The 25,052-nt window shown below is 45.5% G+C and overlaps 1 protein-coding gene across 1 annotated transcript in view; it reads left to right on the top strand.

Annotated features, from left to right (window-relative positions):
• The window catches only part of AGBL1 (AGBL carboxypeptidase 1), a 1,225,565-nt gene that overhangs the window by 131,681 nt on the left and 1,068,832 nt on the right, over positions 1-25,052 (top strand). Inside the window, exon 7 of the mRNA XM_073569145.1 lies at positions 20,531-20,739. Coding sequence (XP_073425246.1) covers positions 20,531-20,739 — 209 coding nt within the window. The remainder of the gene's footprint in view (positions 1-20,530; positions 20,740-25,052) is intronic.

The following is a 25,052-nucleotide window of genomic DNA, read 5'->3' as shown; positions in this document are numbered from 1 at the left end:
CTGCTGCAGAAAGCACGGTCGCTGTGTGCTCACTTCCAAAGATCGCACCCCGCAGGTCATCTACTTGCACCACTACAGTGGTCTTTTGACCTACCGATTAACCATCTGATTTGTGATGTTCCAACACAGTGGAATTCCACTTTGCACATGTTGCAGTGACTGTCGCAGCAGTGACTATTCCGATCCTCTACATGCTAGAGCACACTTTGAATAGTCTGCGTAAGGAGGTGATGCTCCCAGAGGAAGAGGTGGGAGCAGAGGAGGATGCGGAAGGGATAACAATGTCTCAAATTTCCAGACTGTCATCGCACAGGTGGGTGACATGGGAGGGTGGTGAACAGTGATCAAGGGGGCCTCATGTTACCAGGCAAACTGTTAGTGAAAGTGCAAAAGCCGAGGAACAAATGGAAGAGGAAGAGGTGATGGATGCGCAACAGTCAAGCGGCGATGAAGAGGATAATGTAACCCTCTCTGCTGTCCGTGGTTGACGGGAGGGGACACAGGAAGTAACCTTGAGGGTTGCCCCTCCACCAACACACCATGGACTTGAACCTCATTGAAGAGCCTGACACAAGAAAGTATTCTAGCTTCTCTATCTTCAACATGATAGCTGTATACTTAGGGTTAGAAATTCTGCTGACTACTGGGTTGCCACTCTGTTAGATCCACAATACAAAAGTAAATTTAGCCAGAATCTTCCCCTCTAGAAAATGATGCGCGCATGCTAGAGTATTGAGACACACTTGCAGACAATCTTAAGAGTGGTTTTCCCCAAGACAGCAGTGAGGCATACAGTGTGCATCCCAGTTCTAGACTTTCAACCCCAGGATCGTCACTGCATCATCGCAAAAACATTAGCAGCAGCAGAATCAGTGTAATTGGCATAAGCAATTTCTTTGAGTTGTTTCACACAATTTTTAGAGCAAAATGTGCACCAGCAGAACAGAGTACAAGTCTGGAAAAAAGTGAAAAAAGTCAGCTCACCTGGTAGGCTGGGATCACACATGCGAGAAACACAGCCGAGTCTTGCATGTTGATACCAGGCACTGCCACTGGCACTCAGGAGTGGAGCGTGCGGCTGCATGTATTGCTATGCGGCTGCATGCTCCGATCCGAGTGCCGGTGGCAGTGCTGGGTATTAACATGCGAGACTCAGCTGTGTTTCTCGCATTTGTGATCCCGGACGTAGACAGATTTCCTGATGTCCAGAACTTGCACGGATGGTCACATGATTAAGATGCAAGTAGAAACGCTTTGGCACTAACACTGCACTGTGTGTATGATGCTGTTATGTGCAATGGTATATTCGGTAGAGTACCATTGCTGATGTTATTTTCTTTTTAAGTGGATCTTTAAAAGTTATATTTTATTACAAAGACACAGTCTTTTGCTGGAATTCCCCTATCTTCCAGAGTATTCTGACACATTGTGAATGACTGGAGAGGATGGTGCAGGAGAATCTGGTGCTCAATATCAATTCCATCAAAAGGGGTTTGGACTCTTTTGCATTTTGGGCTTCAAAACTTGATGAGTAGCCTGAGCTTGCCTGTCACACCTTGGAGGTTTTGTCATGCCCAGCAGCCAGTGTTATTTCAGAACTTGTCTTCAGCACTGCTGGTGGTATCCAGATAAGCACATCCGGTTGTCCCCTGAAAGTGTAAACCACCTAACTTTCCTCAAAATGAGCAATTCATAGATCTCCAATGACTTTTCCGATCCAGTAGCAGACTGGGCAGACTAGGCGATGCTGTAGTTTTTAGCGTTATGCATTGATCTTGCATTATTGCAGTCAGTGCCACTGTTGTGGTGGCTTTTGTGCTTGCCATTACTACTGCTGATGCTACAGACATTTTTTTAAATGTGGAGACTCCAAGTTGGGTCTCCATCTGGTGGGTTGCCTGCAGTAGAAGGTGTGTCAGAGGCCTATTATACTGTTTCTACTCTGTGTAAATTGATGTCACTTTAGTGATGTGTGACAATAATTTTTTGAAATGTGGAGACTCCAAGTTGTTTCTCCATCTAGTGGGTTGCCTGTGTACGTAGGGCTCCCAGATAGGCTGGCCTGCACTTACTGTCAGTCAACTATTTGTGTTATTTTCCTTACATTTTTCTTCCAATAGTATGAAACTGATATTTGTATCATTTGAGTGCGGCTGGAAAATGAAATTGGAGGTATTGCATGAGGTATTAGGGCTCCCAGCTAAGAAGACTTACAGCGCTCCCTTAACCACCAGGTCCTCATTAAAACTCCAATTCCAAACTGTAAATGCTGGCCCAGACACTGAGACCTCACGCATGGCCCACAGTTGGCTGCTTCTGTGCAATTTTAAAATGTTCCACTGTGGGTCAGCTACCTGTGTTACTTTCCTTTAATTTGTCTACCAATATTAATGTATGAAACTGATGTTTGTGCCATCTGAGTGTGGATGGATAGAAAAAAAAATTGGAGGTGTTCCATGAGGTATCAGAGCTGCCATCTAAGAAGACTTACACCGCTCCCTTAACCACAGGGTCCTCTGTTATGAATGAGTCACCGTAGGAGGCAAAAACAGAAATACTAGCTAAGTCCAGAAAACCAGAGAAGCTGGCAGCTATCGGATTGCAGACCCCTGAACCTAACAACAACAACTAGCAGTAGCCGTGGGGGGTTCCTACGGTGCCCTAGACCCCTCGATAACAGCCGGAGAACTACATAGCCTAAAGACAGAAAGGGAAATCTAAACTGCCGCAGAGCAGACCCCAAAGCAATAGGCAGCCCCCAACATATAATGACGGTGAAGCAAGATGAAAAAACACTCACACAGATAGAAAGATAGGCTGAGCAAATGATGGGGCCCAAGCTAACTAAATAGGACAGAATAGAAAAGCTGCTGTCTGCAATCCGCCAAAACCCTCTCAAAAACAAGAGCCAACAGACTGATAAGGAAAAAAGCCCTGAAGACGCTAGGCTTCAAAAAGACTATATCAGTACTCAGGTATTTTCTGAAGACAGAGCAAAAAGGAATTCAGCTCACCCAGTAGGGGAAGGCAGAAATCCAGAAAAACAAGGCAAAACAAAACCAAAACACAAATGCAAAAAACACAGCAGAAAACTTAGCTTTTGAGGAGCAGGAATCAGACAGGTCTCCTAGAATCCCTCAGAGAAATCACCAGCGAGGCAGAAGGGCGTCGGCTGCCTTATATCCAGTCAGCAATTCCCGTCACCCAGTCATCATCATTCTGCTCAGGTGCTTTGTAATCAGCCTCACTACCTTCCTTCACCAGAAGAGGGAGTTCATCAGACCTCAATGGTGAAGGGGAAAATGAACTCACAACAGTACCTCCCCCTTGAGGAGGGGTCACCGAACCCTCATCCACGCCACCAGGGCGATCAGGGTGAGCCCGATGAAAGGCACACACAAATCTTTTGGCATGAATATCAGAGGCAGAGACCCAGGAATTATCCTCCTGACCATAACCCTTCCACTTAACCAAATACTGGAGTCTCCGTCTAGCCAGACGGGAATCCAGTGTCTTCTCTACCTCATATTCCATGTTACCTTCAACTAATACAGGGACCGGAGCTGCCACCCCAGGAACAACTGGTTCAACAAACCTCTTCATCAAGGACTTACGAAACACATTATGAATTTTAAATGTGACAGGAAGAGCCAAACGAAAAGAGACCGGATTAATAATCTCCAAAATCTTGTAAGGTCCAATAAATCTAGGCTTAAACTTAGGAGAAGCCACCTTCATAGCGATATTTTTTGATGATAACCAAACCATATCACCAACCTTAAACTGGGGACCAATGGTCCTATGTCGGTTGGAAAACCGCTGGGCCTTTTCCTGGGAGAGAGATAACTTATCCACCACTTGGTCCCAGATCTGGTGCATTCTCTCCACCACAGTGTCAACACCTGGGCAGGCAGAAGGCTCCACCTGCCCTGAAGAAAATCGAGGATGAAACCCAAAGTTACAAAAAAAAGGTGACATCAAAGTGGCAGAACTAGCTCTATTATTTAAAGCAAATTCGGCCAAGGGCAAAAATGAAACCCAATCATCCTGATCAGCGGAAATAAAACATCTCAAATACGACTCCAAGGTCTGGTTTGTTCTCTCCGTCTGCCCATTGGTCTGAGGGTGAAAAGCAGAGGAGAAGGACAACTGAATTCCCAGCTGGGAACAGAAAGTCCTCCAAAATCTAGACACAAACTGAACTCCTCTGTCAGATACAATGTTCTCAGGAATCCCGTGCAAGTGATCCACCTGTTGCAAAAACAGGGGCACCAACTCAGAGGAAGATGGCAACTTAGGGAGTGGTACAAGACGAACCATCTTAGAGAACCTATCACAAATCACCCAAATAACAGTCATTCTCTGAGAGACAGGCATTTCAGAGATGAAATCCATTGAAATATGGGTCCATGGCCTCCTGGGGACCGGCAAAGGCATCAACAACCCACTAGAGCGAGAACAAGGTTTAGACCGGGAGCAAGTCCCACAGGACTGCACAAAATTCCTGACATCACGAGACTAGGCGGGCCACCAAAAAGACCAACTCACCAGATCTCTAGTACCAAAAATACTGGATGACCAGCCAATACAGAGCAATGAAATTCAGACATCACTCTCTTCTTCCACTGGTCAGGAACATACAACTTTCCACTGGGACAACGCTCAGGTTTGTCCTCCTGGAACTCTTCCAGAGCACGTCTCAAATCGGGCGAGATGGCAGAAAGAACTACCCCTTCGCCTAAGATGGTAGCAGGCTTGGTCACCACAGGAGAATCAGCAAAGAAGCTCCTAGAGAGGGTGTCTGCCTTGACATTCTTAGTGCCAGGAAGAAAAGAGACCACAAAATCAAAACGTGTAAAAACAAGGCCCACCTAGCCTGTCTAGGGTTCAAGCGTCTGGCCGACTCCAGGTAAATCAAATTCTTGTGGTCAGTGAGGACCACGACTTGATGTTTAGCTCCCTCCAACCAATGTCTCCACTCCTCAAATGCCCATTTCATGGCTAACAGTTCCCGATTCCCCACATCATAGTTACGTTCAGATGGAGAGAACTTTCAGGAAAAGAAAGACCAGGGATTCATTTTAGATGTTACAGGATCCTTTTGGGACAAAACAGCTCCTGCACCAATCTCAGAAGCGTCCACCTCTACCTGAAACGGGAGTGAGACATCAGGTTGCCGCAAAACCGGGGCAAAAGTGAATCTTCGCTTCAGCTCCTGAAAGCAAGAAACAGCCTCCGGAGACCAATTCAACACATCAGCACCCTTCTTAGTCAGATCAGTCAATGACTTGGCAATACTAGAAAATTTTGCTATAAATTTCCGATAAAAATTAGCAAAACCCAAAAACTTCTGGAGGGCCTTCAAAGAAGTGGGCTGAACCCAATCATAAATGGCCTGTACCTTGGCCGGGTCCATTTCAATAGTTGACGGAGACAAAATGAATCCCAAAAATGATATCCTCTGTACCCCAAAAAGGCATTTTGATCCTTTGACATACAGGGAATTCTCCCTCAAGATCCGGAACACAGTCCGAACATGTTCCACATGAGAATCCCAAGCCTTGGAGAAGATCAAAATATCATCCAGATAGATAATCAAAAATGTATCCACAAAGTCTCGGAAAATGTCATTCATGAGGCACTGGAAGACAGAAGGGGCATTAGTGAGCCCAAATGGCATCACCAGGTACTCAAAATGTCCCTCTGGAGTATTAAACGCCGTCTTCCATTCATCCCCATGCTTAATGCGGATAAGATTATACGCCCCCCTGAGGTCAAGCTTGGTAAACCAGCAAGCACCTTTAACTCTGGAGAATGGATCCGAAATCAGGGGTAACGGATACTGATATTCAATAGTAATTTTGTTGAGGGCACGATAATCAATACAAGGCCTTAATGAACCATCCTTTTTGGCCACGAAAAAAAAACCGGCACCTAAGGGTGAAGAGGATGGTCTAATATGACCCTTCTCCAACGCCTCCTTAATATAGGATCGCATAGCCTCGTGTTCGGGTACAGATAAATTGAAGAGCCGACCCTTGGGAAATTTTCACCCCGGGCTCAGTTCAATTGCACATTCATAACTCCTATGAGGAGTCAAAGACGCAGACTCATTCTCACTAAATACATCATAAAAGTCTGCCAAATAGTCAGGAATAGAGTTGAGCGACTTTTGGTTTTTTAGGGTCGCGTTTCGTTTCGTGAAACCCGACTTTTCCAAAAGTCGGGTCGAGCAAGATCGTTCGATTATAGGGAAAAGTCGGGGTCGTCACGAAACACGAAACCCAATGTAAGTCAATGGGGAATAAAAGTCGGCAGTGAGAGGAGGACAGGAAACACACCAACAGTGCCCATTTGAATGCCAAAAGCATCAATTCTTCTTACTTAAGCTTGTCAACCTTAATTAACTTCATAATACAAGTTACGCACTGAAAAATGGGGGTTATTTGGCTACAGACTGTGGGGGGGAGGGCTGGCTCCAGGTTTTCATGTGCCCTTGGCGAAAGAGCGCCCCTTTAACACATACCACAACTCATCATGCTCCGATACGGCAGAGAAAAAGCGGTATAGTACAATGAAAAATACCTCACTTTTTACATCTCATGACGAGGCCCATCTATTTCTCCATACAGAATCATTGGTCCCATATAATGTTTGAAACAGTATATGATGAGCTCCACATAATGCTACAGTATATGTTGGTCCCCATGGATGAAGCTCCACTGTCTTATGGGCCCAAATAATGCTCCAAACATAATGGGCCCCATTTCTAATGCTCTAGTGTATAATGGGCCCTGTAAATGCTGCTCCAGTGTCTGATGTCCACCTTTGGAATGTTCCAGTGTATGGTGGGCCCCATCTATCATTCTCCAGAGTATAGTGCTCCCCAAAAATTGCTGTCCCAACATTGAAAACAATCAAATAAGTCTCCTCGCTAGGGAATCCCTGTACTTGTCTGGACTCCTCGTCGTCCCCATCTTCCATCTCACTGCACAGTATTTCAACTTTGCAAGTGCTGTGATCCTGGGCAAGCAGGGGGGGCCCACTCGTTGGCGACGGCACTGGCACAGGGCCCCTGATAGTACGGTGGTGTGTCTGATGGCGGGTGGGCCGAACCTGCACTTTCATCTGCAGCTTCCTCTTTGTCACCGTATAAGATGGAACTGTATATGGGAAGGGTAACCTGAGTTTCATCAGGGTCAGATTCAGGTCGTGTAGCGTGCGAGGGGAATGTAGTGGTCTGGGTCAATGTACCAGCAGATTCATCGAGCAGTGGCTGGGCATCAGTGCACTTGTGTCGCCCCCAGGAGTACGGTCGCCACAGTGGCATTACCTTCTTCCTAGGGAGTGTGATGGCATGCTTGGGAGCAACGAAGGATCTCTCTAGCAGGTTAACTGATTGGGCGGCGTTATTCCCATGAGTCATGACCCTCCAAACAGCGTTCATGAAGGCAAAGTGTTTGTTTTACGTGGGTAGTATGGTTGCAAAGCTGAACCTTAAAGGAATGTCCAGAAGGGCACCACCAGGAGTGGAGCCTACGGTTAAATTCGACTCCACCTGGGAAACCTCAACCATGCCAGCTACAGAACAGATGCACACATTGCAAGCTTAATTCCGTTAACGAACGAGACGCCGTCATGCCCCACGGTCCGAGTCCGGCTTACTAGAGGGACACGTGAGGCTCTGGCACATGAGATTGGCCAATAACTGGTGTGTCATGCCCTTACATGTCCGTGGCTGCATGTGCGCTACACTGAAAAGGCCAGCGTTTGTCGCTTACAGGTGCAGATAACCCGCTGAACAACGTTAGTGATGGGGATCACTGATTACAATTATTACCCGTGAACAATGATTTCCCAGTAAGTGCAGGTCAACCGCAGTTCCGGAATTAGGCCTAACCGTCATTCCTGAAAAAATGAAAAACTTACGTGTGCAAACCACAGGTGCTGTAGCTTGCTTAACAGCTCGCCAGCCGTTCTCACGCCCAGTATGGATTACACGTGATTGCACAAAGGTTAGAAAGGGTACCGTATCCCCGGATAACATGTATGGATAGCGTACACATTCAAAATATATGTCTCAGGAGGCAGGCTCAGACGGTGTCAGGCCCAGTATGGATTGCACGTGATTGCACAAAGGTTAGAAAGGGTACCGTATCCCCAGATAACATGTATGGATAGCGTACACATTCAAAATATATGTCTCAGGAGGCAGGCTCAGACGGTGTTAGGCCCAGTATGGATTGCACGTGATTGCACAAAGGTTAGAAAGGGTACCGTATCCCCAGATAACATGTATGGATAGCGTACACATTCAAAATATATGTCTCAGGAGGCAGGCTCAGACGGTGTTAGGCCCAGTATGGATTGCACGTGATTGCACAAAGGTTAGAAAGGGTACCGTATCCCCAGATAACATGTATGGATAGCGTACACATTCAAAATATATGTCTCAGGAGGCAGGCTCAGACGGTGTTAGGCCCAGTATGGATTGCACGTGATTGCACAAAGGTTAGAAAGAGTACCGTATCCCCAGATAACATGTATGGATAGCGTACACATTCAAAATATATGTCTCAGGAGGCAGGCTCAGACGGTGTTAGGCCCAGTATGGATTGCACGTGATTGCACAAAGGTTAGAAAGGGTACCGTTTCCCCGGATAACATGTATGGATAGCGTACACATTCAAAATATATGTCTATACATCAGGAGGCAGGCTCAGACGGTGTCAGGCACAGTATGGATTTGACGACCCAGATTACACAGCGGAGGAGCAGGGAGAGGTAAAGATTGCAAATGCTGGGGCCCTGCCCAAGCAAGGCGGGCCCACTCATGGGCGTCGGTACTGGCACTGGGCCCCTCATAGTACAGCGGTGTGTCTGACGGCGGGTGTGCACCACCACCGTCAGAGACACTTGATTGCACTATGAGGGACCCTGTGCCAGTGCCCGCGCCCAAGAGTCGGCCTACCCACCTGTCCAGGGCAACGGCACTCGCACGGTGTCGTGCGCTAGGTGGTGACCCCGGCCATGGGGGGGGAGGCAGCACAGTTAGGGAGTTTTAGAAAGTGGCATATGTTGATGTTGGACATTCAGCTGATGCAAAAGGCGAAATAGGTGAAGTACCAGGAAGAGGTGGACCAAAGCAAGCCATTTTTCTGTCACCCTATGTGTCATCAGGGGAAGGTGGGACAAAATCCTTGGTAACCCATGCGTGGTTCATTTTTATGAAGGTTAGATCATCCACATTTTGGGTTGACAGACGGGTCCTTTTTTCTGTCAGGATTGATCCAGCTGCACTGAAGACTCTTTCCGATAGCACACTTGCAGCTGGGCAAGCGAGCTCCTGTAAGGCATATTCGGCCAATTCAGGCCAGGTGTCCAGTTTAGCGGCCCAATAGTCAAAGGGGAATGACCTGTGTGGGAGAACATCGATATGGGAGGAAAAGTAGTTTGTAACCATAGTTGACAACTGCTGTCTCCTGTCACTTTCCATCGATGCAGTATTACCAGTTGTGTGAGCGGTACTTGAAAAATCAGTCCATAACATTGTCATGAAACCCCTGTCTCCGACGCCACTTCTGCTGTGTGCACCACGAACACCTCTGCCAAGCTGCCCCCGGCCCGTACGGCTCGTGTGAGAACCATCACCGCTGCTGTGTGCTGGGAATGCCTCAAGCAACCGATTTACCAGAGTTGCTTGTTTATTAGCCAATATTAGGTCAAGGTTCTCCTGTGGCATGATGTTTTGTAATTTGCCTTTATAGCGTGGATCCAGGATGCTGGCCAACCAGTAGTCATCATCGTTCATCATTTTGGCAATGCGGGGGTCCCTTTTTAGGATCCGCAAGGCATAATCTGACATGTGGGCCAATGTTCCCGGTGTCATTGATGCACTGCGAGTGCTGGGTGGAGGAGCACTTTCTGGCAAATCCACATCCCTCCAGTCACGCACAAACCCTGTACCAGACCTTACCACGCCAACATTTTCACTTGCCCCACGAGATGCATCCTCCTCCCCTAAGTAATCATCCCCATCATCCTCCTCCTCCTCCTCCTCTTCTTCCTCCACCTCGTCCAGGAGAGGTCCCTGAGCAGACAATGGCTGAATGTCATCAAGGATTCCCTCCTCCTCTTCCTCCTCATCAACATTGGCTGCAGACGCCTGCTCCTTAAGGTGCGTCAAAGTTTGCATGAGCAGACGCATAAGTGGGATGCTCATGCTCAGGATGGCGTCGTCTGCGCTTACCAGCCATGTGCATTCCTCAAAACACTGAAGGACTTTACAAAGGTCTTTCAGCTTCGACCACTGCACACCTGTCAACTCCATGTCTGCTCTCAAAGTGCCTGGCCGTGTATCCTCCCACAAATGCATTATGGCCTGCCTCTGCTCGCACAGCCGCTCCACCATGTGCAGGGTGGAGTTCCACCTTGTTGCAATGTCGATAATGAGGCGGTGGTTGGGAAGGTGGAGCAATCACTGCAGCTTCTGCATACGAACGGAGTGTACAGACGACCGGCGGATGTGCGCGCACAGTCTTCGCACCTTCTGGAGCAGGGCTGTTAACTCCAGATAATTTTTGAGGAAGCACTGCACCACCAGGTTCAAGGTGTGCCTCTGGAGGAGGAGGAGGAGGGTCGAACGCCTACAGCCAACTGTTTCCTATACCGTGGGCTAGGCAGCACTGTCCCTCCACCGCTGTCCCCTGTGGACCCTGCATCCACCACATTAACCCAGTGCGCAGTGATGGACACGTAACGGCCCTGGCCATGCCGACTGGACCATGCATCAGTTGTGAGGTGCACCTTTCCGCTCACTGACTGCTTGAGTGCATGGACAATGCGGTCTTTCACATGATGATGGAGGGCTGTGATGGCTTTGCGAGAGAAGAAGTGGCGACTGGGTAGGTCATAGCGTTGTACTGCATAGGCCATGAGTTCGCGGAAAGCTGTGCTTTCCACCAACCGAAAGGGCATCATCTCAAACGAGATTAGTTTGGCAATGTGGGCGTTCAAACCCAGTGTACGCGGATGAGAGACTGAGTACTTTCTTGACCTACTCATAGTGTCTGGGAGGGTGAGCTGGACTTGAGAGCTGCATATGGTGGAAGTAGCGGTGGACAGGGCGGACTGAGAGAGGGTTGATGATGGTGATGGAGTTGGTGTTCTTTCTGATGGCCTAGAATCAGTCTTTCGTTGATATAACAGTGGGATTCCCTGACTGCTGTGGTCTTGCAACGACACCTCAACATTTGCTGCTGTGCTAACCGGTGGGCTTACAGTGGGGGAAACAATGTAGCGTTGCTGACTACCTTCGTTGTGATCAGTTGCACATGTGGCACTTGAGGTTTGGTGTTGTGTCCACGCTTGCAAGTGCATGCTGGTTAAATGTCTAAGCATGCAACTGGTATTCAAATTTTTCAGATTTTTCCCTCGGCTAAAGGTCTTTGCGCACTTCTTACAGATAACCTTGGCCTGATCATGAGGATTTTGGTCAAAAAAGTGCCACACTGCACTCTTCCTACTTTGGCAGACATTTTGCGGCCTAGCACACTGTGATCTTTTGACCCTCTGGACAAGCTGTCCAGCAACTCTTTTGATGTTTGGAACCTGTCTTTGGAGTGCTCCGGGCCTGCCAGATAACAGCTGTTGCGATGTCGATGTCTGCTGTGGATGCTCCTCATCTGATCTATTGGAAGCAGCACCCTCTTCCCCCAATGGATGCCAATCTGGGTCAACAACTGGGTCATCCATCACCTCCTCTTCTATGTCATGTGCACCTTCCTCTGTGTCACCGTGTATGGTGGTATAGTGTGCGGGAAGGGGCACCTGAGTCTCATCAGGGTCAGAATCTGGCTCTGTACACTGCGATGACAATGTAGTGCTCTGAGTGAATGTACCAGCAGAATCATCCATCAGTGGCTGTGCGTCAGTGCACTCCATGTCAGATTCATCTTGGCCTGGGTAATTCACCATTTCACTTGATACTCCAGGCATGGTATGTGAAAACAGCTCCATGGAGTAATCAGTAGTATGGCCTGCGTCATCCTTCAATCTTGGTTGGGGTGAAGGACACAAGGAAAGGTGTGGTTCATGAACATGAGCCTCCAATGACGACTCAGTGCTTTTACTTTTTACAACTGAAGAAGAGGAGGCGATAGAGCTGGAGGCTGAGTCAGCAATGTAAGACAAAACTTTTTCCTGATGCTCTGGCTTTAAAAGCGGTTTGCCAACTCCTAGAAAACTAAGCGTTCGAGGCCTTATGTAGCCAGACGATGACGCAGGGTCAGCACCTCCTGCATTCGGTCCTATTTTGCTCTTGCCACTACCATCAGATCCACCACCAACACCATCATTACCAGCTGCCAACCCCCACCCAATTCCATGGCCTCTTCCACCAGCCTTCCTCATTTTTGGTAGAAATGTAGACAAAATCCAACAAACTATATAGTAATGTAAAACAAGGTACAAGGTGTCTATAGGACAGGGGAGATTTTGAATTTCTGCAGACACTTGTGGACACTGGACACTTTTGGATTGTGTGAGGCCCACTGATATCTGAGCGCTATGTGACAGGCTCGATGGCACAGCTGTGACCAAAGTGACTAGAGGATAAGGGAGATTTTGAATCTCTGCACACACTTTTGGACACTGGACACTTTTGGATTGTGTGAGGCCCAATGAATATCTGAGCGCTATGTGACAGGCTCGATGGCACAGCTGTGACAAAAGTGACTAGAGGATAAGGGAGATTTTGAATCTCTGCACACACTTTTGGACACTGGACACTTTTGGATTGTGTGAGGCCCACTGATATCTGAGCGCTATGTGACAGGCTCGATGGCACAGCTGTGACCAAAGTGACTAGAGGATAAGGGAGATTTTGAATCTCTGCACACACTTTTGGACACTGGACACTTTTGGATTGTGTGAGGCCCACTGATATCTGAGCGCTATGTGACAGGCTCGATGGCACAGCTGTGACCAAAGTGACTAGAGGATAAGGGAGATTTTGAATCTCTGCACACACTTTTGGACACTGGACACTTTTGGATTGTGTGAGGCCCACTGATATCTGAGCGCTATGTGACAGGCTCGATGGCAAAGCTGTGACCAAAGTGACTAGAGGATAAGGGAGATTTTGAATCTCTGCACACACTTTTGGACACTGGACACTTTTGGATTGTGTGAGGCCCACTGATATCTGAGCTCTATGTGACAGGCTCGATGGCACAGCTGTGACCAAAGTGACTAGAGGATAAGGGAGATTTTGAATCTCTGCACACACTTTTGGACACTGGACACTTTTGGATTGTGTGAGGCCCACTGATATCTGAGCGCTATGTGACAGGCTCGATGGCACAGCTGTGACCAAAGTGACTAGAGGATAAGGGAGATTTTGAATCTCTGCACACACTTTTGGACACTGGACACTTTTGGATTGTGTGAGGCCCACTGATATCTGAGCGCTATGTGACAGGCTCGATGGCACAGCTGTGACCAAAGTGACTAGAGGATAAGGGAGATTTTGAATCTCTGCACACACTTTTGGACACTGGACACTTTTGGATTGTGTGAGGCCCACTGATATCTGAGCGCTATGTGACAGGCTCGATGGCACAGCTGTGACCAAAGTGACTAGAGGATAAGGGAGATTTTGAATCTCTGCACACACTTTTGGACACTGGACACTTTTGGATTGTGTGAGGCCCACTGATATCTGAGCGCTATGTGACAGGCTCGATGGCACAGCTGTGACCAAAGTGACTAGAGGATAAGGGAGATTTTGAATCTCTGCACACACTTTTGGACATTGGACACTTTTGGATTGTGTGAGGCCCACTGATATCTGAGCGCTATGTGACAGGCTCGATGGCACAGCTGTGACCAAAGTGACTAGAAGTTAAGGGAGATTTTGAATCTCTGCACACACTTTTGGACACTGGACACTTTTGGATTGTGTGAGGCCCACTGATATCTGAGCGCTATGTGACAGGTTCGATGGCACAGCTGTGACCAAAGTGACTAGAGGATAAGGGAGATTTTGAATCTCTGCACACACTTTTGGACACTGGACACTTTTGGATTGTGTGAGGCCCAATGAATATCTGAGTGCTATGTGACAGGCTCGATGGCACAGCTGTGACAAAAGTGACTAGAGGATAAGGGAGATTGGATTGCTTTTAAAAAAGCAGTTTGCGGAGCAGTGGGTAAACAGCAATGCAGGAATGTCAGGAAGCCTTAGAAGGCAGCCCAACAACCAACACCACTGATACACCACTATATAGCCTCCCCTTGCACTGCACACACAGTGACTGGTGTGTTGTGCAGGCCAAATTGCTAGCAGCAGAAGCAGTTTTTTTTTCTTCTCAGCAGGACAAAAAAAAAAATTGGGATTGCTTTTAAAAAAGCAGTTTGCGGAGCAGTGGGTAAACAGCAATGCAGGAATGTCAAGAAGCCTTAGAAGGCAGCCCAACAACCAACACCACTGATACACCACTATTTAACCTCCCCTTGCACTGCACACACAGTGACTGGTGTGTTGTGCAGGCCAAATCGCTAGCAGCAGAAGCAGTTTTTTTGTCTTCTTCCCTGCCTAACGCTCTCCCTACAGAATCAGCAGCAACCTCTCCCTATACAAAGATCGGCAGAAGTAAGATGGCGGTCGGCGTGCACGCCCTTTTATACCCCCTGTGACGCCCACCAAAGCAAGCCAATCACTTGCATGCCCTTCTGAAAGATGGTGGTGACCCGTGCCTATGTCATCACGTTGCCCACAGTGTCCGTGGAACCTGATTGGCTGAAAAAGAGCGCAAAACAAACTTTTGAAACGCGACTTTGGCGCGTAAGTCGCCGACCTCGTGGCCGACCTCATCCTAGGGTCGGGTTTCGTTTCATGAAACCCGACTTTGCCAAAAGTCGGCGACTTTTGAATTTTTTCGACCCGTTTCGCTCAACTCTAGTCAGGAACATCATGCGACTGAGAGGTGGAAAAAACCGGAGCCTCACTAAGGTCACACCGACAACCCCAACTCACCACAGACACAGATTTCCAATCCAAAACTGGATTATGAATTTGCAACCAGGGAAAGCCCAGAACAATGGGATCATGCAAATTATGCAACACCAAAAATCTGCAATTTTCTTGATGGTCTGGGGCGACCCGCATTACCACCTGGGTCCAAAACTGAGGTTTATTTTTTGCCAAAGGAGTAGCATCAATACCCCTCAAAGGGATAGGCGTCCGCAGAGGTGTCATTGGAAATCCACAACGTTTAGCAAAATCCAAGTCCATTAGGTTCAGGGCTGCTCCTGAATCCACAAAAGCCTTGGCGGAAAATGTGGACAGGGAGCAGATCAGAGTAATTGCCAGAAGAATCTTAGGTTGAACACCACCCCCAGAAAACATGTGTGCAAAACGTTTCTCTCATTTAGGACATACAGAAATAATATGCGAGGCATCTCCACAAAAAAAACACAGCTTATTACGCCTTCTGAACTCCTGATGTTGCTCCCTGGACAAAACTCTATCACATTGCATAGATTCATACACTTGTTCAACAGGTGGCAACACCTCTCGTGCAGCCCTGCGTTCACGTAAGCGCCGATCAACCTGAATGGCTAATGACATAGAATCGTCAAGACCAGAGGGAACAGGAAATCCCACCATAGTATCTTTTACGGCTTCTGACAAACCCTTCCAAAAGAGAGCTGCCAAGGCCTTATCATTCCAGGTAGTAAGGACAGCCCACTTTCGGAATTTTTGACAGTACAATTCTGCAGAATCTCGACCCTGGCTCAATGCCAACAGGGTCTTTTCAGCCTGATAAATAGCATTAGGTTCGTCATACAACAACCCCAAAGCTTGAAAAAATGCGTTCACATTAGAAAGAATAGGATCATCTGGTTTCAAAGAAAACGCCCAATCCTGGGGATCGCCACGCAGCAAAGAGATGACAATTTTAACCTGCTGCGCAGAGCTCCCTGACGAGTTAGGCTTCAAGGCAATAAATAATTTACAATTATTTTTGAAATTCAAAAATTTTGACCGATCCCCAAAAAAACACATCAGGAGTAGAGATCTTTGGTTCAGCAGCATGTGAATGAGCAAGGTAGGCGGAAATTCCCCGCACTTCCACAGCGAGCTGCTCCACACGATCAGACAATCGCTTTATCTCCATTGAGAGAAAAAAAATTTCCCCCTACGGCCTCAGAGATATAGAGGAAAAAATATACACGCTTTTTTTTTTACAATTCTTTTCTGCAATTGAGTACCCTAGGATCTGCGGTATAGCGGGTGATTCTGTTATGAATGACACACCGTAGGAGGCAAAATCAGAAATACTTGCTATGTCCAGAAAACCAGAGAAGTTGGCAGCTATCGGATTGCAGACCCCTGAACCTAACAACAACAACTAGCAGTAGCCGTGGGGGGTTCCTACGGTGCCCTAGACCCCTCGTTCACAGCCGGAGAACTACACAGCCTAAAGACAGAAAGGGAAATCTAAACTGCCCCAGAGCAGACCCCAAAGCAATAGGCAGCCCCCAACATATGACGGTGAAGCAAGATGAAAAAACATTCACACAGATAGAAAGATAGGCTGAGCAAATGATGGGGCTAACTAAATAGGACAGAATAGAAAAGCTGCTGTCTGCAATCCGCCAAAACCCTCTCAATAACAAGAGCCAACAGACTGATAGGGAAAAAAAGCCCTGAAGACGCTAGGCTTCAAAAAGACTATATCAGTACTCAGGTATTTTCTGAAGACAGAGCAAAAAGGAATTCAGCTCACCCAGCAGGGGAAGGCAGAAATCCAGAAAAACAAGGCAAAACAAAACCAAAACGCAAATGCAAAAAACACAGCAGAAAACTTAGCTTTTGAGGAGCAGGAATCAGACTGGTCTCCTAGAATCCCTCAGAGAAATCACCCGCAAGGCAGAAGGGTGTCGGCTGCCTTATATCCAGTCAGCAATTCCAGTCACCCAGTCATCATCATTCTGCTCAGGTGCTTTGTAATCAGCCTCACTACCTTCCTTCACCAGAAGAGGGAGTTCATCAGACCTCAATGGTGAAGGGGAAAATGAACTCACAACAGTCCTCATTGAAACTTCAATTCCAAACTGTAAATGCTGGCCCAGGCCCTGATACCTTATGCATAGCTGACTGCTGCTGTGTCATTAACAAATTTCTACTGTTGGTCAATTGATGACACTTTTCAAGGAGTTTGTCCCTAAGTTTAACTGTTTGGGAAGCCTTTTGTCACCCCTTTAGGCATTGTGTATATGTTTGGTTTAGCCTCCCATTGAAAAAAATGGGGTTGGGGTACGTTCGTCGCACTATTCGGTGAATCGAACCGAACCGAATGTTGAAGGGTTCGCTTATCTCTAGTCAGCACCCCGTGCCTGGGAACAGTGCTAACTGTAATGCTTTTCCCAGCCGCTGGAGCATTTCATTCAGGTACATGTCACATGGATGACACACTTTATGTCATCTGTGTGTGGGTTGTATTGCAGTCTGTGGTGTCACCAAAAAAATGGATTTGTTTAAGTGTGGGCTACATGGACACAAGGTCCGTGCGAACACATTCACATGTGCACAGTCCCATAGATTTAAATGGATCTACGTGTGTGTCTCCTGTACGTGTGAAAACTGTCACCACATGTATTGGACACACTGACATGAACAGGGCCTTAATGTAATAAAGGTAAACAGCATTTAAATAATTTTTAACTGGCTTACTGGAGCAGCAGCTACAGGGATAAAATAAAGTACATGCAAGGAGAAGAAAGGAGCAAACGGGTGAATGAAGTAAAAAATTCATCATTTTTATTAATTTAGTACATACAAGTATAATAACAAGTAATAATGATAGATAAGATCATAGAAACGACAATACCACAGGATGAGAGAACAGAAGCCACCCAGGCAAATAACAGCCACCAAGTGTGGAATGGCATACAAGTGCATACAATTCAGTTATAAATGCCACCACACTACATCCACCTGTATATCACTGCACCGCAATATGTAAATGTGATGCACCAAGGGCGCTAAATGCGCCAAGTATGGAGAGAGGTATCTTACCAGGGATGGAAGCAGGAGCTGGAAAAGCCTGGGGCCAGGTGGGGGAAAGCCCGACGCGCGTTTCGCGTGTCTAAACACACGCTTTCTCAAGGGAAGTATCGCGGGGAAGGGTAAAGGACCTTCTTATGCCCCATGTGACTGTCACGTGATCACCGATAAGCCAATGGGAATGGTTTTGAGCGGCGCATGCGCGGTGGGCACTGCAAGCGCCGGCGAAGCGAGGACAAAGCGTCACACATCACCCAAGGCCAGGGGGAGGGGGGAAGTTCCCGGAGGCCAAGGGAGACGCGAATAGACGCCCGCCCCGCCGCCGAACAAAAGCAGGCACAACGGGCATGCGCACAACCAAAGCCCCAAAGTAACAGGCATTAGCAAATAGGAGGCACACATGGATGGGCATAGGTTAAATAGATAACAAACAATATGGGCATACATGCATCATCAACAGGTGGTACAGAACAAAAATAACAGAAAATGCATATAACAGAGAACATACAACATATAAAATGTATAGTAGATATAAAGTCAAGTCCCATGTCGATTGGGAGGCATAATGTCCCTCACCATATGTATATATATACATGGGGCTAAAAAAACACAAAGTGGACAAATATGAGAAATCATGCACAAAATACAATATATATTTATATTGAAAAGTATGCTGTCCTCCAGATGCAACTCTTGGATCCATGTGTAAAAGGTAATGTCCATGCGGTGATGGAGAAAGGACACAGCATGTCGCTCAAATGATAAATATAAAACGAGGCACAAAAAGGTCCAGAAGAAAACTAGAAGAAAGAATAAAAACAATGAATAAAATGAAATTAAAACCAAAAGGAAACCCCAATGACTGGAATGGGGAGTGACAGAGGGCAGTAGAAGGGCAAAAAAACTTGGACAAAAATAACGTTTTATCCTTGCTTCAGCCACTTTGTCCAAGTCATTGGAGGTGTGCAGGCAACGGTTTCTGTCACTGCTCACTATACACAGTGCGTACACTGTGTAATGGCGTAAAAAAGTGTTTCCAGATGCAACTGGTAACCTTTAAACTTTAAACTATTCACGTTCTGCACAAATGAAGTGTTAACTTGACTCTGTGGGTCATCCTGATTATGGAACTACCATTTTTTTTTGTTATATTTATGTTGCATGATTTCTGTACAAAGTAATAGACTTTCAAAAAATGTGATTTGTTTTTTTCGCTATATTGTGAGAGTTATACATTTTACAATATTTCATCACAAGAGATTTCACTTATTTTTTGTGAGACAAGACTTAGTTTTCAATTGTACCATTTTCTGGTACCTATGATTTTGTAACCGCTTTTTAGTAAACTTTTTTGGGAGATGTAACATACAAAATAAGTTAATTCTATTAAGTATGCAGTTTAATTCACGCGTTAAGGGCAGTATGATAATGACAATACCCATTATGTTTGTGTTGTGTTTTACTACCTTAATTCAAAAAATATATAAACATTTTATTTTAAACAACAAACACATACAGTATATAATAATGGTTGAGGATTTAAAATGCAATTTATTCCCTTAAGTACTTGCAAAAAATAAATGCAATATATTCCTTAAGTAAATGTATAAATATACTTTACAGAGAACATGTAGTTTAGGTGACTTTTCAGAATATGTTTTTATGTATGTACACAAGGAATACGACTATTTCTCGCCATTATATAACTTATATCCTACATTTTTCATCAGTGTTTCCCTTCTGCATGCTTCATCTCTAATTTTCAGTTGTCTCTGAGCTACTGGTTGGAGGTTGGAGACTGGCTTCTATTATGTCTCAGTACAAGGAGACATGAGTGATTCCTGCCTTTTTGTGGCAGCAGCAGCATGGCTTTGCCCCTGCCTTTCACTTCTCTCCTCATAAACTTTAATAAGCTGCTGTAATCTGATTCCGCACTGCACTGAACTGGCAGTCTTGAGCAAGACATATGTTAGATATATTGCTGAATAATGATATCATAAGACAGAGGACAGAAGAAGGGGAGAAAGAAGCAGAATTTTCTGATAAGATATAGTACAGGGTCTCATATTCATTTCTACTATTGATTTTTACAACGTTTGTTGACAAAAGTAGAGAGGATTGATTTGCGGGACTCCGGTCCAACGTCCAGGTGAGTTGTACCTGACCGATATACGGGAGGCCCGCAAATGTGTTATCTTCTGGTTTTCTTGGCGCAACTTTTCATCAACCAGGACTGGTATGACACCATCTGTGTGATATGATACATAGATAGTCATGTCTGCCCTGAAAAATTTAAATCGGGCATCAGTAACGTCAGAAGAGACTTGTGGACCTCCCATGTAGCTTCCAAATAACACTGACCTGGACGTTGAACTAGATTCCTGTGAATGTATCTGCTCATCACTATTGTTGAACATTTAAAATATCCAGTAATTAATTGAAGTCTATCTTTTCCAGAATCAAATATCAGAAGAGCTGTGAACAGAGGCTATGTTTGTGCATTGTTGCAGTTTTATCAAGACTGGCACAGCAGTGACTTTGCCAACCACTATGTCCCTATTCGTAGAGGCTTACTGAGGTGTCTTAAACATATCACCAATGTTCGTTCTGGACGGGAAGCATTTCATCAAGCCAATGGGATGGAAATACTGTACACTACGGCACAGGTAGATTGATAGTGTTGATATTGTAAAGCAGCATTGGGTGTCTGCTGTATTGTTTTTCTGTGAAATCATTTCACGCAATGCCCTCTCCAATGTTTGCCGCTGTTTTTGCCAACTGTAATCCAAAATGACCCATATTACCGAAATTTTACTGCATTTGCAGCGTTATAAAATAGTGACGGCAACTGTACTGCTGTAGCCCTAAAATAATTTCTAATTTTGATTCCTACATTTGCAGGTTTTTATATGTAGCAAAGAAAAACTTGTACATTACAGACAGAAGACCAACATAGAAATCCAGTAAATGATGTGTTCTTTGTAATATAGATTTCATTACTGTGCAGCAATGTCCTGCAGAGTTTGGTATCTATTACAGTAGATTACAATCTATTCTGGTGTGGTGCAATATATTGAAGATAAAACTGATGGGACCTTGATGATTCCTGGTATATTTTACATTTTACAGCGCTAAGTAAAGACGAAAATATTTCTGAAGAAAAAAAGTAATTTAGATTTTGTTTGTGATCCTGGGATATGACTATTGACAATAATAGATATTCTAAATTCTGTCGCTTATTTAAAAAAAAAAATTGGAAGAGTTTCAATCAAGAAAGTTACAGCCTGATAAAATGAAGAGTTGGGGTCAAATATGAAAAAAACAAAGGGTATTTCTGCTCTAATGAGGCTTTGGACCATGATGCTAGGTGCCATGGGAAGCACCAAAAAGCCACATTGCCTTGGGCATTGTATTTAAATCTTTGTCACAGAAAAAGCAGAGAAAAGATGGATGCAAGTTTTTTTTTAATATTGCCATATATGCTAGCTATTTTACAATGCCTGAACTTGTCAGTGATTCCTGTCAATAGGCTATTTATTTGTCTACCTTTCGACCTATTATAAAATGTATATTAAAATTAGGGCTCATGCACATGGCTCTGCTCAGCCCCATAATATTCCTATGGGGCAGAACACAAGTCCAGTGGGTTCATGTGCACGAGTAAACGCATGTATTTCATTTCTACTTAGCTATGTAGCTCCAACTTACAAAGATGGTTGCTGCTATAATATTACAGGGCAGAAGTCAGGCGTTGATTTGCCAATTCCATTAGCTGTCATCAACTTTGGAAATGGGCACACGAACTCTTATAGCTCAGTGGGATCATTTTCCCTATAGTACATCAGATTAATTTACAGTGCTCAGTATAAGGCCTGGGTCACACTAACCGACGCAAAATACGGTCAGTATTTTACATGCGTAATACGGATGAATGGCCCCTAAACAGTGCTCCGTATGTCATCTGTAATCAAGGTGTGGTCGCGTATGGCATCCGTATGGCGAGATTTTTTCGCAGGCTTGCAAAATGGACATATAATGGAGCCCTATGACAGGGTTTATAACACAAACCAAAGAATAGATATAGACACATAGAATGCATATATATATATATATATATATATATATATATTTATTCTATGTGTATGTATCTATTCTTTCGTTTCTTTATAAAACCTGTCAGCGTGAGTTTACTGTATAGCTCACTGAATTGCCGGCTTTGCTAAAAGACACCTGGTGCGTATTTCTCGCAAGTCACATGTGTGGTCCGTGTGTAATCCGTATTTTTTGTGCACCCATAGACTTGCATTGGCGTACTACGGTCGTAGTACACTGACAATCGCAGCATGCTGCGATTGGCACGGACTGTAGAATACGGATGAGAAATATACGGCTGGTGCGAGGGACCCCATAGAGAATCATTGGTCCGTGTCTAATGCGTGCTTTTAGCGCCTCTCACTCGGCCGTATTCCTCGCCAGTGTGACCCCGGCCTAAGGGTTCCCTCACACTTGCGGATAAATAATCGGTTCCATTCTCATCCAGGAGAGTGGGACAATTTTTTCTCACTTGTCATCTGTGTGCTGTCCGTTTGTAATCCTTTTTTTACTCAGCGGCTATTAATCTCTTGCAGGACCACTTAAAGTTTCCTTTACTATAGAATTGTAATGTATCCATAAAAATCTGATGCCATACTGATTGTCCATATGCCATGCTATTTATTTTCTCGCACTCTCTGATTTCGGAGTGAAATCGCAGCATGCTGAATACAGCTGAGAAAAAATATACGCAGATCTGCACTGCCTCATTGTATAACATTGGTCTGAGTGTAATATGATTTTTTTTATACGATTTCACTGGTCCTTTAATACACAAGTGTGAATGAGCCCCTATGCAAAATTTTCATTGCCGATTATATAGACAACAATCAGCTCAAACTCTTAGTTTTAGCTGTGATCATGCAACAGTGGCGCGCATGTTAAATGCTGCTGTCAGAATTTGACAGTGGCATTTAACATGTTAACAGCCACGGGTGGATCACGATTCCATCCGTGACTGTCATGTCATATGGCTGAGAAGATGCTGGCTCAGTACAGGAGCCCACATAAAAGAGAGGGAGGCGACCTATGCCATACCTATAGGTCATAAGTAGTAAAGAGGTTGACAGTGCAATAAATACATGATCATGATGGTGGCTTTGGGGACCAGGGCAAGCTGCACCGTTGCCTAAATTGATGATTAAGGAAATAAATGTTTGAAAGTTTGATGAAATTTGCTGTAAATTCATATAACATATGCACCAGTTTTTTTGTTTTTTCCATCTTCACTGGCTTATTGAAACATTTGACCTAATCGATCTTTTCATAATGGGTAACATTAATCCTTTAATGGGAGAACTCGTGGATGTTTGACTCCGATGGTTTCGGCCAAACATCTAAATAACAGTTCAGTTCCTATACCAAAAACGGTAAACGAACCCAAACCCAGACCCCATTCAGATGAATGGGGGGACCAAACATTCATTGTTTTCCATACTGTCATCTGCATGACAGCCCAACAAACATGGGCACTGATCGGAGGTAAGATCATTCACACCAATCAGAAAGCTGCGGTTCCCACGCTAACAGATGACAGAGTGAGCCAGCAGCTGAGGACCATCAGTAACAAGGTTACCTGCATTCACAGGCATTGGCTAACAGAACAGTACTACTCCCTTCAGCCTACACCTCTTGTTGCTGATATAAATACATTTTTTTTTAAATGACGTGTGGTCTGTTCTATTTTTGATAACCAGTGCAGGCAAAACTGACAGCTGAAGACTGCAGCCCTCAGCTGTCAGCTTTATCATGGCAGTTTATCAAGAATAAAGGGGTCCCACACAGTTTTTTTTCTTTAAATTAATAATTTAAAAAACATTGTGGGGTCACTGCCCATTATCAGAAACTGCAGGCGTAGGCTGATGAGAGTAGTACTCTCTCATCAGCCGACGCATGTGATCAGAGGTAACCTTTTTACTGCCGTTCACAACTGCTTGCTCATGCTGACATATGACAGCACGGTAACGGCAGTTTTTTAACCAGCGGTAACGATCTTACCACAGGTCAGAGCTGCCGGTGTTTCTCACACTGTCATGCACATGATAACTTGTGAACCAGCAATGTTCAAGGTGCCCAACCCAAACAGTAACCTGGACTTCCTGGAGATTTCCATGTTCAAGGTCTGTGCATGAACACTAGGTTTTCGGTGCAGACCCTGAACTTTACTGTTTGGGTTTGCTCGTTTTAGGCTATGTGCCCACGGTGCGTGTTAAAACGCACACCAAAAACTGGACTCCTTCCCAGAAATCGCGCGTTTTTTTCCGCGCAATTTCACCGCGATTTTACCACGATTATGATCGTGATTTTGCCGCGATTTTCGTGTGCGATATTCAAGCACTTTCCAAGCGATTTGAAGCATCGCTTGGAGGCTGTGTGCCCACGTAGCGATTTTTAAGCGTTTTTGCCACAATTTTCGGCTCGAAAACGCATCGAAAGCGTTTAAAAACCGTGTACAGAATGCCCCCCATGCATTCCTATGGCATTCCGCACATGCTGTGCTAATGCTGCGCTTTTTTCTGCAGCGGAACCGCATCGCGGAAAAAATCGCAGCATGCTCATTCTTTTTTGCGGAATCGCAAAGAATTGCCGCGATTCCGCACCCATAGGAATGCATGAGAATCGCTTACTTCCCGCATGTGGCTATGCCCACCATGCGGGAAGTTAAGCGTCTCATGTGCGGTTGGTACCCACGGTGTGGAGGAGAGGAGACTGTCCTCCAGGCCCTGGGTACCATACCCCTGTAAAAAAAAGAATAAAAAATAAAAAAATCGGGGTATATTTACCTTCCGACGTCCCGCGCTGCATTCCCGGCCTAAGCGTTCTCAGTAATGCCTTGTGGCATGGTCCAGTGATGACGTAGTCTCACGTGACTCTAGCGGTCTCGCGA

Source organism: Dendrobates tinctorius, unplaced genomic scaffold, assembly GCF_039654945.1.
Source record: "Dendrobates tinctorius isolate UK_male_01 unplaced genomic scaffold, ASM3965494v1 ptg000022l, whole genome shotgun sequence".
NCBI lineage: Eukaryota > Metazoa > Chordata > Amphibia > Anura > Dendrobatidae > Dendrobates > Dendrobates tinctorius.
This window is presented reverse-complemented; position numbering and strand designations above follow the sequence as displayed.